This window comes from Lissotriton helveticus, chromosome 6 (assembly GCF_964261635.1).
Source record: "Lissotriton helveticus chromosome 6, aLisHel1.1, whole genome shotgun sequence".
Classification (NCBI taxonomy): Eukaryota; Metazoa; Chordata; class Amphibia; order Caudata; family Salamandridae; genus Lissotriton; species Lissotriton helveticus.
Window position 1 is genome coordinate 840,694,994 of NC_136067.1, and position 22,567 is coordinate 840,717,560.

The following is a 22,567-nucleotide window of genomic DNA, read 5'->3' on the forward strand; positions in this document are numbered from 1 at the left end:
CAAACGCACAATATAAAAATCATCTTTACTAAAAGATGCAATTTTATATTCTGAATTCAGGTATTCTAAACTCCATCTTTCAAACTTGTCTCAATGGAAAGTTATATTTATAAGATGTTTTAAATAAACCCCCATTCTATCCTATAGGACAGATAGCCTTTCAATAGTGAAAAACAAAATACATTGTATCTCACTATCAGGACAGGCCACATACATTTAGGACATGTCCTACCTTTCACATACATTGTACTCTACCCACAGGGGTACCTTGGGCCTACCTTTGGGGTACTCACATGTATTAAAAGGGAAGGGTATGTCCTGAAGATGATCTTAATTAACTAAAAGATCGAAACACCGTCGACCCTTACAACAGGAACCCCTTCCATTGTACATATTAATGTGGAGTTCCTATCTTGTTGTCATTATAATGTTATGTTTTTTTAGTTCACCCTCACTCTGTCACAATACGCACTTGTTTCACTTATGTGAGCACCTGACAATACTTTGAGATACCAATGCAAACCAATGAAAAATAAGCCATATAGGTTTCCCTACAATCCTGCTCCCGTTACGATTAATTGTCTAGTTTAAATTGATTGTATAGAGACCCCTCCGGGGATTTTTGGTCTGGACCTATTGAGGCCAACCCTGAACCATTGTTCTCTTCAAACACATTATAACCCCAGGTTCACATTTTGGGGTACCCTTATTCTCCTACACTACGCTGGCCCACTAGTAGCATTTGATTTACACACTCTGAACTGTACCAGGGACTTGGTGCTAAATCAAATAAGCCAATCATGGAAACACCAATCCATAAACACAATTTACAGGTAGAGCATCTGCACTTTAGCACTGATTAGCAATGGTAAAGTGCCCAGAGTCCAAAAACCAACAAAACCAGGGTCAAAAACAGGAAGCCAAAAAGCAAAAAGTCTGGCGGTAAACCCGCTGGAAATGCCAGGTCTAACACTTTAAAAAAAAAAACACAACAAAGAAATCCTTGGGTCTGGAATTTAGGAGCTTGTGGCGAAATCCCTTTAAAGACGAAATCCCTCACCCACCATAGGTTGCATTCTTCATTATCTGGGATTCTCCTCTTAGTTGGAACACCTAGTCCTGCCAAGGGCTACGACTTCCTCTCTGAGAGGAAGGAGCTCAGGGATGTTTTGTTCCTACACTCGCTAGGATATACCAAATCCTTCTGATGAGAAAGACCAAGACTGGTGTGATGTGGGCGGAGTGCAACAAAAGAAAAATTCTAAAGTGTAAGTGGTGATGTTAAAACTAACTAGCGGGAGCCATAGAATTGCATTTATTTGTTCGTTCTTGCTGCCAGGATTAAAAACAGTGCACCTGCAGTATAGATATAAAACTGCACATGTCAGACGAAAAAATAGGTTTACATGTTTCAGCCTTGGAGACCCAGAATGTTATCACAGCGTTTGTCGGGACCTCGGACAAAGCTACTGGTTCAATAATACGTGAATATCGTGAGAAGGAAAAGAAAAAAGTGAATACAACCCCAGTAATCTATCTGTTTTTCACTGTTTGATTTACTGGCCGTACCTATGGAGAAAAACACGAGCAACAAGGGAAAACCAAATGGTTAGAAAAAACTCTAAGCATGTTGTTGAGTACACAGTAAGGAGCTAGTGGGATACAGTTATCTCCACCTGTGTTTTGCTTACCCATGGTGTACAGATAAGGAGTCTCACCTCAACCTGGCAACAGCTCGGGGGAGGCGCACCGCTCTGCAAAAGAGGAAGTGGATGTGTCATACATGCCCAAAATCAGTTTGGCAGCACTTACTGAAAACAATATTTATAAGGAGAATCGATCATAGAGAGGCCACTAAGAATTCATCAGAAATTCAGGCTCCAGATAGAGTGTAATGATAACAATGGCCCCTAAAGGGGAGATTAAAAAGCACAGAACTTGTGTGAGTCATTGGTAGGAGAATACTTGTATCTGGTTAAGCCAGGGAAACCCAAATGGAGAATCCAGGCTACTCCCGACTATGATTGGTTACTCAAAACAGCTTAATTGGAAACTAAGCACCTGCTCCCCATCTCGCTGGTGGATACCTATCCACAAAAGCAGAGAAACGTGCCCAATAGCTGGTATACGTGCACTCTGGAACTTCTCATTTAGAGTCCATTATATCACATGTCTATGTTTTATCAAAAACTCTGCCCTGTGAGTGAACCCGGTCTGTGTCTGGACCGTGTACCTCTCAATCTTGTGAGATCAAAATTTAAAATTAAAAAAGAGCAGAGGATCAATGTAAATACTGCAAGTTGTTAACACACTCACTTATCTATTGAACTGTATTTGGGTGCATGGCCCTGACTGCAGGGAACTGAAGTAGAGACAAAACTTATGACGTGTCTTTATAAATCACCCAAATGCTTAGTCTTCACTAAGTGTTTCTACACAAATTAATGCTTAGTCTTCACTAAGTGTTTCTACACAAATTTTACACCCCTGTGCATTAACTGCAGTTTCTAAAGAAAGACAGTGGGCCCCTATGCGTACGTTATATTAGTTCAAACCGTACAGCACCACGGTATGCATCGAAAATGTATCTCCCACTACAGAACTACCCTATGATTCAACATAGATGCTCAACACACGTGTTAAACTGCAAACTCCTGGAGCAGTCCCTCCTTACCTCTCCGTTGGTACCTCCGTCTTTCATTGAGCTGTTACCGGAGGTAAGGGCTGCTCGCAAACTGTGCGATTTACACCCACTCGGGGGCAGGAAAACGGTGCGCAAAACATCACCACATTTGTGTCTATACGTCTAGGCTGATGGAAAATGTAGTATCTGCTGGAATCGGAGCAAGCCGATGTATTTTCGGCTCATGCTCCTGTGGTCATGCAGGTCAAAGAAAGTTAATACAAGTGTTCCCTGAACCATGCAGTGGATGTGTAGTTGGCCTCAGTAACTCACGCCATTCATGAATGTCCAGACAATTATATACACTTGCATTCAGCATAGGGTGAAATTTTGTGTGTTTCACGGTTTCCTTAGCCCAAACATAAGACCTGTATATTGACAATCCGCAGTATGAGCAGGCAGTCTATATTTGAAGAGGTCGTTAGTCCAAACTCAATGCTCTAATGTGAGGTACTTGGACTCAATCGCAAGAAGCAGTACCTCGCGAGACAAAGACGCAGTGCAGTGAGGCCATTAGAGTTAGATGGCGCACTGGAATCTCCTTGAGGGGTGTCTTTGACATAAAATATCCATGGGGGATCAGTAGATGGAGTTTTCATTATTAATGTGATCTACCTACTCAGGAGTCAGTGACTGTTTTATAAAGATAAGGGACACATCCATAGGCAGTCCAACGTCGGGCCATAGCAGTGTGTGGCCGAAATCTGAGATTCAAATCTATAATGACGTCCACGGAATGTCGACATTTAGCCCTGCAACGTCACTGTGTAGGCGGTGGACCCATCTGTGTTCACGACGGAACAAATATTTGTCGATGTCGGGTTATATGTGTGGAGGAATGTGAGGTTGTTCTAAGACCGTCCAACTGAGTTCGTCTTGATTGTGATTCCTTTCTAGGTAATGGTTTGTGAGCTTCGTGGACTGTTTTTTGCACCGAATAGTACTTTTGTGCTCCATTATCCTATTCTTTATCTTGCGTGTGTTCATGCCCACAATACTTGAGGCCACAAGGGCAGCTAATCAAGGACCTCCCTCTCTTGTTTTTGTTAAGCTAACATTTACCTTACCTTTTATATGGAAACGACGAATTTGTCGCCGGGCACCTTCTTTGCTGCATCTAAAATGATTGTCAGTTTTGTCTAACTTAGCAGGCAAAATGGTACATTCAATTGGGTAATAGCAACATGCGTTTTACAGTTATTGGAAATAGTAGATGTGCATAAGTGCTCTATAACATCAAGTTATTATTATTTGTGTTGCTTTTGTTATGATTCTTATAACTATGATAATAATAATAAAATGTGATTAACATGTTGTACTGCAGTCATGTAGCCACAGGTTAAACTTCAGTTAATCAGTGTCTGTATTGATGGGAGTCGGCATTGTAAGGAAACGTGCAGCACTTGCCATAGGAAACCTTACAAACAGTCATTTGACTTTCTTTTTCTGAAAAATACATGCATTTGGGATTGCTGTTGCAACCTAAAGCTACAAATTCCACCTGAAGAATGGGCTTTAACCTCTTCATGATATTCTTGTAGGGTACGCCTTCAGCGAAGATGGCGAATACTTCTCGTATGGCCTGAGCGCCAGCGGCTCGGACTGGGTGACCATCAAGTTCATGAAGGTTGACGGCCACGTGGACCTCCCAGACGTGCTGGAAAGGGTTAAGTTCAGCTGCATGTCTTGGACGCATGACGGCAAGGGCATGTTCTACAACTGCTACCCAAAAGTAGAGGGGAAAAGTGACGGTGAGTTAATACAGCCAACGAGGCGCATTGGGAAGCATGAGGCGTAGCAGCTTTGACAAGCGGGGGATGCTAATCTGCTCTACACACAGCCCCCGACATCAGTAGATTGATAGTACTAATGGTCTTACTTAATATGCTTCCAGAATGTGATTTCCCTTAAGCATCCTAAAATCCCTTTGCAAGGATGTGTGTGCTGCATGAGTTTGTGCTCTTTAAACCCATCAGTTCCTGCTTTTCCTCTTGGTAAGTTCTCTCCTCCCACTTGGGAGTTATGCGATGCAAATTAATATGCCAATGGCTCTGTTTATGGGATAATTGCTTTCTGAATATTCAGTGTTTGCATGCTCCAGATATTAATAGAATGCCTTTCTTTATTTCAAGAAAGTCTTGATGTTTTCATATTGTTCCTTTTCAATCGCCTTCTTCATATTTTTCCAGTGCACATGTAAAGGCACTTTTGTTCTGATTTGTGTTATTGTTTATGTGAGGATATCTCATAAACAGAAACTGAGTTTTGTGTGGTTGCCTTGTTAGTATTTCCAGAAGAGAGGGGTGTAGTCAATTTCTCATTGTGTCTCTCCACTTCTAACCCCTGCTGTTGAAACCTACTTGTTCCATTAGATGATGGCTCATGCATATGCAATGAAAGGCTGGTTCTCTGAATTTGAATAATGATAATTGGCCTATTAATTTCTACAACTCGGTTTGACAGAGCTGATGCTGTGGTGCATTTATGTTTTAGGTGGGGTAGAATCTACAATGGATCACCGGTTATGTTTAACCCGAGTCCCTCTGACTACACCACCTGACAACCCAGGACTGTAATTGTTTCCTGAATGTTCGAGTCTGGGGTCAAGCCCCTAAATAGCCTCTAAGAAGCGCTGTCAGTGGATTACCTGGCTGCTCTGTGCTAGAGGGTGGGACGGTTTTATGTTTATCCTCTCCACTTACGGGCATTGAACTTACATTAAGTGCTGTATGGGGTAACTAATGCACTGAGACTAGTCCATGCTTTCAATGCAGTAAACATCTGCCTTCCAATTTGACACTTAACGCCAATTAAGAGTGATATTCTGGGGGTGGGGTAGAAATGATGCTCTTCCTGATTTCAAGTGGCCAGATTTCCTGCACTCTGGATTACTGGGTATAGGAACGCCCGATCCAGTTTTACTGGCTATGACAATGCACCTGGGCTCCAGGGTAGAGAGATTAAGTGGAGGATCAGGCTGAACATCTCCAAACCCAGTCTCCTACAGAGCCAGGGGGCATGCACTACTCTCCAGAAACCCTGGCACCTACTCTGCCACTGACACCCTCCCCACAGCCCCCACAAGCAGCCACACTGTGGTCGCCAATCCTATTTCCCAGTTGTTCAAAGTAGATGGTAAGTATGAGCAGAATAGTTCCTGGAATCTGGGAAAATTTGAGGTTTCTCTCCTGTTAATTCCAGGTTCACCTGGTTATGACCCATTCCAGTGACAAAAACTCATCATAATCGTAAACTCATGCGGAGGCCCCGATATCTCCCCTGGAGTTTCCTGCCAAACCATAGTCAGGCTGTTGGTCTTTGCCATTGGGCAAAGCTTTCTTAAACCTGTGAAAACTACTGAAGAAACTTTCGCTCCTTAGATGTTTTACCTGTCGTTTTGAAACAAGGCAGAAATTCCAGAAAATGGGGGGGGGGAGGGGGCACTGTTCCTCTGAAATAATCCAGATCTGAAAAGAATAGTTTTTACTGTGGGTAGGCGCACTGACTCTGCTAATGATGGTCCCTTCTGCTCGGCTGAAGCAAGGAATCCTTACGCAAGGCAGGGCCCTGTGGAAAAAACTTCCCACACATCTGACCGTATTGAGTTAATAGGTGACAAGCTCCCAGAATTAGGGCTAGTTACAATTTTTTGCCCTTATAAAATGTCCTTTGCTAAACATGCGTCCCATCAGCCAATTACCTAATGATTTCCCACATTTGTTTAAAAGAAGCTTCCCTTTTTATTATCATGAACATATGGTGCAAATGCTGCTTCCTTCAACCTGGTGATCCATTGTCTTCACATGTCTCTCAGTCCTGTGGGACGTTCAAGTCTTGCCCCTGTGCATGAGTGTGTGCAAGACTAAGTGATCAAATGTGCACACTCAGATACACACCCATTCTCTGCGTACACTTTTTGTGTGCAATCTAGGATGGTTTTCATAGTGACACTCTGGGTTGAAAAAAATTCAGTAACCCATCCAGCAAAGGTGCCAAGAGAAGTAAATACTTGACGTTGGAAGCTGAAAGGAAAGAAAGGGTGAAAACAACAGACCTATCCTGGACGTGCTTTTTGAAGCTTATGCTGTCCCTGTCTGTAGAATCCTCAGCAGAGTTTATGAAACTTTCAGAAAGCCCAGTCAAATGGTAATTGACAACTTCCACTTTTTTTTAACAACTTTATTTGAACCATTTTCAACGGCCATTACAGTATATTAAATCAGTCTTACTCTTGTATGCCCAGGAGGGTAAATAGAAAAGCAAACAGTTGGAGGTCAATATAACAATCAAACTCAGTCAGTTCTTTAGTCCGAGTCCTGTAGAGTATTAGTTTCCAATGCCTCTGCCCCAGCTGATCACACCAGTTCTTGGGGACAAGGTATTCCCCTGTTGCTTTTGATGTAGATGTGGAACGGGGTCTATATCTTGTTGAATGTGGGCAATGTATCTCTAAGGTGCTGTGAGACGCTTCATTGCATGTATCATACGTTCATACCTTCAGACCACTGGTCTATCGTTGGTAAAGACGAATTCCACCATTTCTAGGCTTTCACTAGGCGGGCTGCCCGTGAGAGTGGGGCTATTCATGTTTTTCCTTAACTTGAGAAAGTGTGTGCACCTGTATATGGCCCATAATAGTGTTATGGCAATTGAGGTAGCCCAATGTTCGTGAGTCCCTTGATGAGTTCCAAAACGGCTGGGTTTTTGGACAATCCCACCACATGTGGAAATAAATCCCCCATGATTCACAATCCCTCCGGCAACTGTCAGGAGAATTACTTTACACATTTTCAAACGAACTGGGGTCAGGTACCACCGTAACATGAATTTGCCTGGTGCTGGAGAACTAGGGAGGATTTCACCGCTCTGCCACAGATTTGTTACATGTCAGTCTCGGTCAATATGAAGGCAATGGCCATTGACCATTATCCTATGTACACTAATTGTGTTATGGGGGTAGATCTGTCTAGGATGTAGTAAAGAGGCAAAACTAAGTGATCAAAAGTGTACAGTCGGATACACACCCATTCTCTGTGCGTACAATTTTTGTGTACAATCCAAAATTGTTGTCTTGATGTCACTCACAGATGAAAAATGGCAGGTACTGATGGAGATTGTCGTTTTACTGTTTCAAAGATGGAACAGGACAGGTCTATGCATCACTGTCCCACTGCTACATTGGTGTAACCTTTCCTAGCCAGCATTGTGTCTTAAATTAATTAAAGGCTGCCAATTTTGATTTCATCTTGTTCCTCTTTCTTCCACCATCCTATACTTCCTTTTTCTTCAAATCGTACTTGGAGATTCTTTTTCATCTCTGCTTTCTTCCCTTTGTCACTGGTTCCCCTGTCTTTCTCTTTATCTGCCTTTCCTGCCTTTCTACCTCCCTCTATTTGCTTTGGGACAAAGTTTAGCTCCATCTGGCAACGTATCCTCCACTCCCGTCTTCTCCCTTGGTCCGAATTCTCTCACTCTATGCTGTCTAGCTCAGTGTAGGAGTTGTGTGATATGTTAGAGGTCTGTGAGTCTCAACTTCAAAGTGTGACACATTGGTCTCTAGTTTTCTGAATGCCATTAGAGCAGATGTGGCCAAGGCCGAGCGTGCCACTTCCCGCCCAACCACAGTATCCAAGTGAGTGCTGGTGTAAGCTGTGCCAGCGGTATGTATCGTTTCAGGTCTGGGGCTCCCATTCACCCCCTCCGTTGGACTCCCTTTCCATAAGGGCTTTGACTACACTGTTGTGTGGCGTTTAAGGCACCGAGTGAATTTTCCCGATGCATGCCCTTATATAGGTTCAATTCACATTGCCCTAATATAGGCATAGAAATCATACCCATATTTAGACATAGCCCATGCAGTCCAAATACAGGCATGGCTACTTCAACCTGTACCAAAATGTCACAACGATTTCTCGAAAAATCGGCTTAAGCAGTCAGGGACATCCCCTTGCTTGAATACTGATTTGTCCAAGAACTCATGGAGTTTACAAAGAACTACCATTTCCTTGGGGTTCTTTACTGACGTTATTATGCCCAACTTTACCTCAAACTAGGCACCTTCAAGGTATAAATATACCTTCACTTGCTCTAGCAAAGACAAGCTGGTTCGGAGCAGTTCGACTATCTACTTGACAGACGCAGCACGCTACAGCAAGTGCCGAAGGAAGCCGACCCTCCAGCAGACGCACTGATCGAGAAGCTGCCCTTTCTCTCGCCGAGAATCCAGCTCCAGTGTTTCCAAGCTCCCCTTGCGGGGTATTGGCAAATTGAGTCTCGAGACAGAGATACCAGCCCTCCTTCATTCTAAACTGAGGTATAGAGCAGATTAGACCCTAAGAGAAATATTGGATAGATTCTTGGCAAAGAAACTAAACCTATACTACACCACATTTACTTCTTCCCATGTACTAGACTTAGGTTAGGTAAATTGGGGTAGGCGTATTTTAGGAGCACCAGTTAAATACTTTTAGCCATTGTTATTTATGTATGTATTTATCTATGGTTTAGAAACCATACAATGCTTTTACAGTATTATTTTATAATACTATCCTCGCTGTATGAATAATTCTTTGCAGTCTGCATTACGATTGTAGCAGTTCACTTTACTTGCATGAGAAAGAAGACTGTTCAATAAATCCTTTTATTGAAAACGCCCGTCTCTCTATTTTCTCTGCACCTCTGATTAAACGAAGCATGCACGATTGACTGAGTAAAATATCTATCTATTGTTTCCACGACTCTGAAGATACGTTTATTCTTCTGGAAACAAAGTTGTCATGTTTATGCGGTTGTCAGAAACTAATCCCTTCTTGTGAATTCGTGAAAGTTTCTAGTGACATCTGAGCTAGCTGGCACTCACAATTAAGTTTAATATATTCGATAGAGACCTAGTAGACATAAGTCCTACGTCAAATCTATAGGATGTATTATTCCAATGCGCAGAGCCTATTGGGAATATAGGAACTGCACTACAATGCGAGGTGTTTTGTTATTCCGAATAAAGACCCACATTTTCACTTGCATAGATTTTAAAACGTCTGAGGGAATATTCATTGGTAGGATTCGGCAGAGGACGAGTAATCGTGGCAGAAAGTTCATTTTGATGCAGTTAACCCTGCCCATTCATGATATGTCCAACCGATCCCACCGGTAGAGATCTTAAACAGAGTATCCACGAGGATACCACCCAAAACTATCTCACTAGTTTTGGGAGGCTTAGTCACCCCTAAGTAGTCCTATCCTGTTGCAATTTGTAGTCTGGAACTGGAGACAATCTTTTTACTCTGCTCTTGATTCTTCACTGCTCCAATCGCTTTAGATTCATGGTGATTTATCTTAAAGCCGACCACCTGGTGGAATGATCTACCTTTATAATCAGTGCCAGGAGTGATGTAGCAGAGTTGGTCAGAATGCATAAGATGTCATCAGCAAAGAGTGCCATCTTCACCTGTCTATTTCAAGTATCTAAACAACGGTTCCAAATTCAAAGCGAAAATTATAGTTGAAAGGGGGCAACCCTGGCTTGTCTCCTTTGTCAGGGAAAGTGGTTGTGTGGCTAATTAGTCCTCCTCCAGCTTTTGCTGCATCCCTTAAAGTTGCATAAAGGAGTCCCTTGGACAGGGTCTCAGAAAGCTATATTGTTCATCTTCCAAACTCTACGAGGAGTAGGTTCTGGAGGGTGGTGTGGGGGGGGAGACAGCAAGAGTGCAATGTAGACCAGGACTTGTGGACATGTGAGTAGAGTGTATAGTCCTTATCTCCCTTGTGTTGAGGCCACCAAGTGTCGACCAGTTGCAGGGCCTCAAGGCCTTGTGCCCTAGATGGTGAGTGGGTGAAGTGTTTGCCCCGAAGCTCGAGATCTGTTAGGATTAAGGACCACATTGAAGTCTGCTCCCACTATCATGTTGGTAGCTGAGTAACTATCTATAAATAACTGCCCACCCTGAATTAGGACATTTTAACACATTTACCAGAATATTCTGCCACATTAGCAACTACAGAAACTTACAACGTCAAATTGAAGCATTTCTGTACATGAGGCTAAGACAGGGGTTTTATCCGAATTTACATGCAGCCCCATCAAGTGCTTCTGTACATTCTGGACCTGCCAAAAGATTGGCCTTAAATAACCTTCACTTAGAGTCCATCTTGCAACAATTTCAAGGTTCAGAAGAACAGAAGACACTGCCTCCTTTTTTCTTTTCTCAAGTGATCATAAAGCAATTTACATAAGGGATTTTTAGTGCCTTCCCACCTGTACAACGCTCCTAAGTTCCATAGGAAATAATCACCATACTGACTCGACTAATACTGTCTTCCTTCAAACCGATCCATAGGGCGAACCTAAAATTTGTTAAGATATATTTTTGTTTGAATGCAATTAATTGTCTCTTTCAGGCACTGAGACTTCTTCCAATCTGCACCAGAAGCTCTATTACCACTTCATGGGGACTGACCAGTCAAAGGATATTTTATGTGCTGAATTTCCTGAGGAGCCCAAGTGGATGGGCGGGGTTGAGGTAGGATATAAACTCTATGGTAACATAGCTGTTTTTTACTAATTGTATTGTTTCATTGTCTTTTTCTTACCTCTGGCCTAGCTTTAATTGGATCTCTCCCTGTTCATGTTATGGATCCTCACCATCTTTTTTCTTCCACCTTTTCTATTTTGCCAATTTACATTAACACACACAATCCTCTATTTACGCTCCTCAAACTTTATTTTTCCCCTTTCATTCGCTACTTTTTTATTTCCTGTCCAGCTGTTTACAACCTCTGCCCATACTCCGCATCTGACACTTCCCCATATTTTCTCCGTCAATCTAGGCTTATTCCTAAACTTCTCTTTTGATACTAAATCTTTGTAATACTTTCGAGACCCTTACTTTCCTCAGGTACATTTTACACTTCCTGATATCACTTTCTTATTATACCTCACGCCTCCTCACCTAACTTTCCTCCCTAAATCTTAGTCTATGTATCTAAAACTGTCCCACCAGGTTAGCAGCAGCTGCCTCTCACAACAAGTTGTTTACGCTGTACATTTGAATACAGATTTAGATAACTACATTGAAGTGGATGCAGGAGTGTTTTCTTTGTTCCACTGTCAGCCTCCACTTGTTATTAGATTTAATTGTATTCTTTTTTTGGCTCACCTGCAGTTGTATCTAAAAAAACACGTAAAAATGGTAGAAGAGCCACAGAACATGAACACATAGTCCACAATTTGACAGTGTGGTAGTGATGCATCTACACGTGGATTCCCTTCCCCATTAAACTTAAATAAATCGATACCATAACAAGCAAGAACATGTTTCTATTTTGTACAAATTAGCAAAGAGTAAACCTTTCATAAAACCAGACTTGCAGAGTCTATAAGTACCATGTTGAGGGAATATAAACTTCACGGACAGGGACCCAATTATCCTTCGATTCTGCCTGGCTAAACTGTGTGTGTGCGTGTGTGCGTGTGTGTGTGTGTGTGTGTGTGTGTGTGTATGTGTGTATGTGTGTGTGTGTGTGTGTGTGTGTGTGTGTGTGTGTGGATGTGTGTGTGTGTGTGTAGTTGCATTTGAATTAAGCTAGACTATGTTACGTAGTAAGAAAAGGGACTTCTAAAAAGAGACATTAGCTACAAATTCATAAGACTCCATTTACACAGCTTATGAAAATGGAAGCTTATCCTATTTCCTCATTTTCACTCAAGAAGAGCAGGCCACATAGTCCTGTCGTTCAGATGTCTTGCTTGATTGTGTTTATCCTTTTTGGCACGTGTGCCTGCATAGTTTGAGCCCCACAGAGCAAAGGATTATATCTCCTTTCAAAACAACCCACCTGCTGTACTTAAATAAATGTAGGTATCTGAAAAAATGTATGACTTTAAGAATTCAGGCCCCTTAGTCCTTGATTTTATTTTGTAAATTGTGTTCCTTAAAACACACATATCACATACACCAGCACAACAAAATCTCTCAAGCGCAACACCTCAAAATACTTACAATTACAAACTTATACCCACCTTTCAAACTAGACAAATGAACTCCAATACCAAGCTTTCTCTCTTCCACCACACCTAACACATATGCAGCATCAATTTTATTTATGGTTTTGGAACTCAAATGAGATCCACATAAAAGAAAAACAGAAATAAAATATACATTTTCATACAATTAAATACAAGATACAGAGATAACGATTTAAGAACATCAAGTAAAATCTCTAAAAGGATCGTAACGTCCATATATAAAAAACATTTTTTATATATATCTAAAAAACGTTTAAAAAAGTTAAAGATTCTGTGACAGAACATTTCATTTGGTGGATTATGAATGGCGTCTATAAATGCGGTGGCAGACAAGATAGTTAATTGTAGGCAAATTGGTCTCATCCACTTAGGCCGATGTAAAAGTAGAGCCGGGCAGACAAAAAGCACATGAGTAATGTCCTGAATTGAGTTATTGCAAAGATTACACACAGCTGAAGAACCATACCATCTGGACAATACATTAATCAGAGGAAGAAGATCTAGCCTCAATAAAAGCCAAAAACGGCGTACACCATGGGGGAGATTCCAAGTAATATAAGGTTGTACTTTTCCTAACAGACAAGAATCAATGGCCGGAACAACACCTTTCTTAGACATACGGGCTTCCCTATCCACAATGAAACTTAATTTCCAGGAAGCCAGTTTCAAAGTGGACTTTAGCTGATATGGAGATAGAGTAAAAAGTACAGATTCATCTAATTGGAGCAGGTCAACTGCAATTCTAAAGTTTTTTACAATTAGAGAATGCTCTTTTAGTGTTCCTAACAATTCTTTCTGAATAAGTGCTCTTAGTGTACCAGGCTCTCCCTTTGCGAGGCTTGAAACCCATCGCACGATCCCTGCAAGGCCCTGAACCCAAATACTACGCAGACCAAATTCCAACCTAAGGGCGGCCACGGAACAGGCAGAATTAACTGAGGTTAGAGACTGCAAGATTCTGCCTTCTGTTGTATTTAAGAAACCCCATTTTCCTAGGTCAAGTATGCAGCATCACAGCAACTCTTTTAACCGCCTCTCATCCATTGGACAATTTAGAACCTTACTACATGACCTATATCCTGCACCACTACCTCTAACTCATACACCTTCCACCTTTAACAGATGCGAACAAAATAAGCAATGTACCACACCTCACAACTTCTCTGAGTTTCTACACAACAAGATTACACCAAAAAAACAACACAGCACACCAACTCACTCTTAAACACCGTCTACACCATCTACATAAGCAGACCCATCAAAATGCATTCTTAGCTTGCTGGATAAAGAACACGATACAGAAAAGATACACGATTGCTATCCTCATATACCTAATACCACACTAAAGACACACCAGCTGCAAGCCCACAAAATACTGCTCACTCCTCAACAAAATAAAGTCACACTATCTCCAAAGCACATTCTATAAACTGTCTACTAAGAATTGCTCAATCATTCTCTAAAAACAAACATCACATCCATGACCTTCTCACTGATGAAAACCAGACATACTATTCATAACAATCATGGTTGGGAGATGATATGGCTCCAGTCCTGCATAAAGCTGTTCCTCTAGGCTATCAAAACAATCACCCAAAATCGTTTAGGCAAAAAAGGAGGTGGCCTAGCTGTTATGTCCAGGCAAACATTTAATATCACTAAAGTTGACAACGTCTCCATAAAAAATTGTGAGTCCCTTTTCACCAGATGCAACCCTATGCCGTCTTCCACCTGTAACTTCCTGCTCCTTTACAGACCTCCACCTAGCAAGGCAGCATTACCAGACGCACATCTAGGCACGGTTTCAAACCGGATAATACTACACTCCAACCTATGCGTTCTGGGTGACCTCAACATTTGGTTTGACAAACCCAATATTCCCTATCCCAAAACAATCACCGCTGGCCTAGAAGCCCTGAACCTGCATCAGATCGTCCACAAACCCATACATATTGCTGGACACAGCCTAGATGTCATTTTTGCTAATAGAGCACTAGTTACCTTTCAAATGATGACTCCAGTCACATGGTCAGACCACCATTTGCTTGCCTTCCAACATAAAACACCTCAAAATACTTACAATCACAAAATACAAACTTATACCCACCTTTCAAACTAGACAAATGAACTCCAACATAAAACAACACTAGCAACACACCTAAAACCACCATACATGCATCCACTTATCAGCTGTGGAACAAACTCAATTTTGAACCCTTAGAAACACAACAAAAATCCAGTACAGTGCTAGAAACAACACATTCTGTTAAAAAACTATACAAGTGGCTACAGGAAGCTTTTGATATCCTGATACCACTAAAAACCACACAACAGAACAAAAGAAAACAAGCACCTTGGAAAAATACAGAGATAAAACAACAAATTTGAAAGCTGCAACTTGCCTGGCTCAAAACAAACGCCAATCAAGACAAACTTCGGATATAGAAAATTTACAAATTCTAAAAGTCAGCTTGCAAAAAAGCGAAGAAAAGTTACTATTCAGACAGAATTCAAAATGCTAAATGTGCAAATGAAGAATTCTATAAAATGTTCAATGAATTTTGTAAACCAAATTGCCCAGAAGCAGCTCATCCCGTTACTCAAGAGTTTACAGACAAACTGGCAAATCATTACACGGACAAAGCAGACACGTTGGACTCCTACTAAAAACAGAGACCAAGCATCAGCATTAACGCATTTACAAAGCTAGAATCCAAGAATACTCTAACTCGACCTCTCTGTTCCTTCCATCACATTTCACATGATGAATCGAAATTTGCCTAGCAGTGTAACGGTAAGTTTCAATTCTATTAAGGACACGGAGGCGAGGATTATGCTTTTGTACCTTCTCCACTGCTTTATTACAAAAGTCGCAGCAGCCAAAAAACCATCAAATAACAACAGCCCTACCTTAGAACCAAGGATATGGGCAAAACAGAAAGAAATATCCATAAACCACAACTCCCATGAGTCCCATTAGGCAGTCCATAACATAGTCCTTCCTTAGTCTCCACCGCAGCTAGATAGGACGTCCTTCTCATGACCACTTCCTCTTTCTTCGCGCGAGGCACGTTATGTCATCACTGATCCTGCTTGGCACTCTCATTTCCTATGAAGAAAAATGCCACACATCAGCCGTGAAAGGACATCCAGGTCACGTAAATTGCACATCAGCAAGGTACAACCACATGAGACTGGAAAACAGATTACTTACTGCAGTACGGGCGGGTAAAATCCACCGGAGACCGGGAGGGATAATCCTCGCCTCCGTGTCCTTAATAGAATTGAAACTTACCGTTACACTGCTAGGCAAATTTCGATTCTATGTCAGGACCGGAGGCTTCAGATTATGCTAGTTTAAAGCTTACTCACCACCAAATGGGCAATATCAAGCACCGGTTTGAAGTAAAACCTTTTAAAGGTGGAGTCCGAAGACCAATCAGCAGCTCTCATCAGATCTTCTAATCTGGCTCCTACAGCAAAGGCTTTCGAGGCCATGGCCCCCCTAGCCGAATGTGCACCGAACTGTTTCGTGTCGATGCCAGCTTCCTGCATGATCCACCGTACCCATCTGGCGATGGTGGGAGAAGAGACAGCCTTGTGTGGCTTACGCAGAGCGATTAGCAGCTGTCGTTCACCCGGAGGACGAAGTTCCAAGGTCAGGTCCTCATAGACCTTTAAACACTGGACCACACACAGTTTGGGAGAGTCCGCGAAGCTCGGATAAGAAATTGACCGTGAAGCGCACTTCGTGCGACGTCCCAAGGTAAAAATCACCCCATCAGGGGAAAAAACCCTCGCCGTGACATCCAAGGCACGAACATCTGATACTCGTCTGCACGAAATCAGACATAAGAGCATAGCCAACTTCGCCGAGAGTTCCTTCAAGGATAGGTACTCATTCGACGGCCATGACAACAGTAGATTCAGTACAAGGTTAACATCCCAAAGAACCGAGTAACGCGGTTCTGGCGGCAAAGACAGGCGAACGCCTCGCAGTAGGCGACAAACAAAAGGATGCTCTCCTAGAGGCGCTCCTTCCACTGGCTGATGGCCCGCCGAGATTGCCGATCGCGTCGCATTGATGGTACGATAGGCCAGACCTGCCGCGGCCGATTCCGCCAGATAATTCAATGCAGGAACAACTCCTGCGACCAAGGGATCCAAGTGTCGTCGAAGACACCAGCGTGACCACTTATTCCAGGCAGATCGATAACGCTTTGTCGTGCTGCCTGCCCAGGCTTTCGAGAGGAAATCCTCAGCTGGTCTCGAAAGGCCCGGGAGCGACCAACGTCGCCCGAAAGCCTCCACGCCATGAGGTGAAGCGAGCTCTGCGTGAGCAGATGATGGGGTTCCCCGTCCGCGTTGAGAAGAAGCCGCGGAAACCGGGGGAGTAGGATTGGAGAATCCCAGGAAAGTTCCAGAAGAACTGGAAACCACACTTGAGACCTCCACCAAGGGGTCACCATCACCACCTCCGCCCGTTGGCGACGGAGATGGGCCGCCGCTCTCAGTATCATCGAGAACGGGGGAAATGCGTACGACATCTCCCTGCTCCAGTCCTGGAGAAAGGCATCCGTGGCCTCTGCTAGAGGGTCCGGCCTCCAGCTGAAGAAACGTGGAAGCTGGAAGTCCAGACGGGACGCAAAGAGGTCCACTGAGAACGGTCCCCAGGTATCGTCCAACCACTTGAACACCCGTGGATCGAGTTGCCATTGACTGGAGTCCCTCAGATATCGGGAATGCCAATCCGCCACCCGGTTGTCGCGACCCGGCAAGTATTCCGCCGTCACCGACACCTGGTGTGCCAGGCACCAAGCCCAGAAAACTTTCGCTAAGTCCGAAAGGGCTTTGGATCGAGGGCCTCCCAGATGGTTGACATATCTCACCGCCGAGATATTGTCCATGCGAAGTAAGACACAAGAACGAACTGTGTCCTTGGTCCAGCATTGGATCGCGAAGGACCCGGCCAGCAACTCCAGACAGTTGATATGGAGCTCCTGCTCCTCGGATGACCAGGCGCCGCCTGTGGAAAACTCTCCACAGCGAGCGCCCCAGCCGGCACGGCTGGCGTCGGACTCTATCACCAAGTCTGGTACAGGACCGAAAATCGCCCTGCCGTTCCAGGCCTCCATATGTGTGAGCCACCAGCGCATTTCCTCCTTCACTTCGTCCGACAGGGGAACCACCTGATCGTACGTCAGGCCCCGTCGGAGGTGATGCGCCTTGAGGCGTTGCAGGGCTCGGTAGTGCAAGGGCCCCGGAAAGATTGCCTGGATGGAGGAAGACAGTAGTCCCACCACCCGGGCAATCTGACGGAGAGAGGTGTGTGATCGTGAGATCGTCTGGCGGAGGATGTGACGGATCTTTCCCAGCTTCCGAGAAGGAAGGCTGAGGGTGCAGTGAATGGAATCCACGGTGAATCCTAAGAATACTACAGACTGGGACGGGATCAGAACGGACTTCCCGCTGTTGATCACGAACCCAAGACCCTGGAGTAAGGCAATGGTCCGGCGCAGCTGGAGATCTAACTGCTCGGGGCATTGAGCCATCAGCAGGATGTCGTCTAGATAGACTATCATCCGGATGCCCTGGCTCCGCAGAGCCTCCATCGCCGGCCGAAGGAGTTTGGTGAAACACCAAGGGGCTGAAGAAAGTCCGAAAGGAAGGGCGGTAAACTCGAACACCTGGCCCCTCCACCGAAACTGCAAAAAACGACGGTGAGGGGGATGAATAGGAACCACAAGGTACGCATCCTTGAGGTCCAGACGCACCATCCAATCGTGCGGAAGGAGCACATCTCTCAAAAGATGAATCCCCTCCATCTTGAAATGCCGGTAGACTAACCAACCGTTGAATTCTTTGAGGTTGATAACCGGGCGTTTCCCACCATCCACTTTGTCCACCAGGAACAAGTTGCTCAGAAACCCCATCGGGTGCTGAGAAGAAGGGCAGATGGCGCCTTTGCGAAGCAGGTCCGAAACCTCTTCGTCGACTAGGCTCGCGTCCGCAGACGAGAAAACGATTGGAGGAGGTGGCCTGACTTGCCGGGGCTGATCGTAGAATTCTATGTGGAAACCTCGAATAGTCTGTAAAACCCAGGCATCCGCTGTGATTGCGGCCCAGGCGTCTGGAAACAAGGCCAAACGACCCCCCACGCGGACCTCGTCCGCCGAGATTACACTCACCGTTGGAGGAAGTCCCAGCAGCATTCTTGAATCCACCACGGCCACGGAAGCGTTGTCCTCTGGTAGGATAGAAGTTATTGTAGTTTTGCGAGGAGTTGTACTGCCCTCGCCCGGAGCCTTGATTTCTGTTGGTCGGTTGCTGACCACCACGGCCGGTCGCGCGGCCCCCTCCGCGACCGGCCCCCCTGGAGAAACGCTGGTGGAAGACCCGTTTGATGTTTGACTGGGCCCTATCCAGGGACGTAAAGGTATTAACGAACTTCCCCAGTTCCTTAATAAAAGGCTCTCCAAATAGACCTCCTTGGGCTACTGCGCCTGCCTCAGAAGAGGCCAGGTCTCCCAGCTTAGGATCTAACTTAATCAGGAGGGACCTTCTACGTTCTGTGGACAAAGCACAGTTCGCATTCCCCAGGAACACCACTACTCTCTGCGCCCAGTTAGAGAGGACCTCGGGGGAAATGACCGCCCCGGACACTTTGGCCTCTTCAGCCATGTCCAGAATCTTCGTTATGGGACCTATGGCGTCCAACAGCTTGTCCTGGCAAGCCCGCCAGGAGCGATCAATCCCTTTGCGAGGGTCCCTAACAAACTTCGCCAAGAAGGTAGCCATCTTGGGGTCCAACTCAGGGGTCTGGGCAACCTTCCCTTCAAGCGTAGGCCTAGGGCACTCCCCGCGCAAACAGCTCCTTGCCTCTTTCTCTAAGGGCTTGCGTAGGCGGCCAGCGACAAACTTCGCCACCTTCTCCCCAGGGGCCCAAGCTGCCGACCTCGGATGGATTATCTCGTCCGGATCCAGCATACCTGAACTATCCTGCGGTATCTCGGCGGCGGAGCCCGAAGGCCTCCAAGAACGCTCAGACCCCTCGTCGTCATCGGTGTCTGCCGGGGAGGTTGGCGCCGGTGACAAAGGAGCCGAACCGGCTGGAACACCCGAGGGGCCCGGGGTTGGGGAGGGCGACGAGGAGGGATCTATCGCCTTCGCCAAGAATGCATCACGCAGCCTCTCGAAGGCGTCCTTATCCACGCCCTGCGTCCCACTCGACACCCCTTCCTTACGGGGCTTCTTAGGAACTGGAGGGGAACTGCCCGCCGGGGCCGTAGGATTAACCGGGACCCCTAGATGTGCCTGAGTCACCCTCTCGCACTCCTGTATGATACGCGCGGAGAGGCGCTCCTCCATAGGCCCCACTATCTCCGTGACGCACCTATATATAGAGCTATCTACGGCCTGATAGAACTCATCATCATTGAGGTAGCCCTGTGACTCCTCTTCGTCATAATACTCGTCCCCCATGTCAACCAAGCGTTCAGCAACACCACACTGCCCCCTTCCTAGGAGGGTGAAGGTCTAAAGAAATGACAGGGTAGCAGGCTGTAGCCTGTAGATATGATTTTTGGGGCAGAAACAAGGCTGCACTCATTAAATGCCCAGTGGAACCGGGAATATGGGAACACTCACCCCACTAGCGCGCTGGCCCTCTATAAAAGACCGGGCCTCTGTTGCCTCCCTGCGCGCTAGGAACACATCTGAGAGGAAGCACGAGTGTAAAATAACGCCCGTAGGCGGCAGCGCGGTCAGAACCGCAGTACAGACCCCAGCGGGGCGTCAAGAATATGCAATAAATCGTGGGGCAGAATACCGGCTCAGAGAGCGTCAAGGTGAGGCAACCGGGCGAGCGTTAGTCAGAAACGAGCTCCTCAGCGCGGCTCTCTAGCGAGACACCGCGCTGAGGGGAACGAGACGCTTTGGCTCCCCCTAGCGGCCGGAGGCGGCCTCGAACATGGGCAAGGCGCGTAAGAGCAATAAAGTGCTCCCGCGACCGAGAAGGGCTCTGAAAGAAAAACGGAGCGCATCAACAAGCCCCACAATAAAATACAAGCAAGTACACAACGAAGAATCCCCTTAACAGTCCCCAAGAAACACCAACTTGAGGAGAAAGGGAGGAAAACACTTAACTGGCTGCGAAGCAGCGAAGAAAGAGGAAGTGGTCATGAGAAGGACGTCCTATCTAGCTGCGGTGGAGACTAAGGAAGGACTATGTTATGGACTGCCTAATGGGACTCATGGGAGTTGTGGTTTATGGATATTTCTTTCTGTTTTGCCCATATCCTTGGTTCTAAGGTAGGGCTGTTGTTATTTGATGGTTTTTTGGCTGCTGCGACTTTTGTAATAAAGCAGTGGAGAAGGTACAAAAGCATAATCTGAAGCCTCCGGTCCTGACATAGAATTTATGGCCCTGGTCAAAGCAAGCAGGCCTCCGGCAGCCCTTTTGACCCATGTCCACTGCAAACCATCAAGACAATTCTTCTAACAAGCTCTGCTGCCACTCCAGTAAGTAAAATCATCTACGACTCAAAGTTCAAAGTTCAAAAAGTCTTTATTCGAATTAAAAAAATTCATAAAAGTATCCTCATAACAGAGTATCATAAAATCCCATTTAAAAACTTTATAAATACCTTTACAGACTCCTTAACTACTGGAATATTTCCAGAGAAACTCAAAAAGTCATACATACGCCTATTACCGAAGAAAACAAACTTGGACCCGCTGAACCATGACAACTACAGACTGAGTCCAAATGGACCTTTCCTGTGCAAACTGATCGCCCAGATGTCACAATTCATTGGAAATAATGCCATACTTTCAGACTTCCAAACGGGATTCCGTCAAGGAAGAAGCACAGCATCTGCCCTCCTTGCCGTCTGGGATGACCTGAAGAACACAGTTGACTGCAACGTGGTTGCTGCACTACTTCTCTTGGACCTCTCGGCTGCCGTTGACACTCTGATACAAAGACTCTACGAAGCCAGCATAGAGGGTACTGCTCTAGACTGGATCGCTTCCTATCTTCCCGACAGTACTAATGTAATCCATACCCCACCTTTCTTGTCCAAACCGTACTCCAAAAATGCAGGGGTCCCTCAAGGCTCTATTATCTCACCCATGCTTTTCAACATCTACATGAAGTCATTACCGGCACTAATCAATCAATTGCACCTCACATGCTAAAACTATGCAGATGACACACAAATACGTCTTCAATTGCAATGCCCCAAAGACATTGGAAACTTGCCAATTTTCAGTTGTCTCAGAGCCATGGATAAATGGATGACGTGGAGCCATCTCAAATCGAATGCTTCCAAAACGGAAATACTCACATGTGATGATTGGAAACATTATGACCCTCTCAACACGTAGCCTGATAATCTGGGAACACTGCCCAAAATATTGAAGGAAGTAAGAAACCTCTGAATTACCCTGGACTCCAAGCTATCGATGAATGCCCAAGTGGACAAACTAGCAAGATCAAGCTTTGTTACTATAAAAACTCTGCAACTAATTTTCCCCCATTTGGGGTTTCACTCAAGATCCAGTCTACCATCTCCCTTGTTTTGACCAAACTCGATTATGCCAATAGCCTCTACCACGGATCACCTTTAACGACCATAAAAAGAGTACAACTGATTCAGAACTCTGCTACGAGACTACTCTTACATATAAAACCTCAAGACCACATCTTCCTTGCTTTGTCCTGCATTGGTTACCGGTTGCTAGAATATCCACATTCAAGCTGCTTTGTATCACTCACAAAGCGATGCAGGAAACCGGTGCTGATCTTTATCAGGAATAAAATCACCAAACACATTCAACAAAGGAACCTCTGCTCTAGA

The 22,567-nt window shown here is 45.0% G+C and overlaps 1 protein-coding gene across 2 annotated transcripts in view; it reads left to right on the plus strand.

Annotated features, from left to right (window-relative positions):
• PREP (prolyl endopeptidase) overlaps positions 1-22,567 on the plus strand; it is an 821,567-nt gene that overhangs the window by 149,871 nt on the left and 649,129 nt on the right. For both annotated transcript variants that reach the window (XM_078648442.1, XM_078648443.1), the window contains exons 5-6: positions 4,225-4,434; positions 11,081-11,202. In XM_078648442.1, the coding sequence (XP_078504568.1) occupies positions 4,225-4,434; positions 11,081-11,202 (332 nt within the window). The remainder of the gene's footprint in view (positions 1-4,224; positions 4,435-11,080; positions 11,203-22,567) is intronic.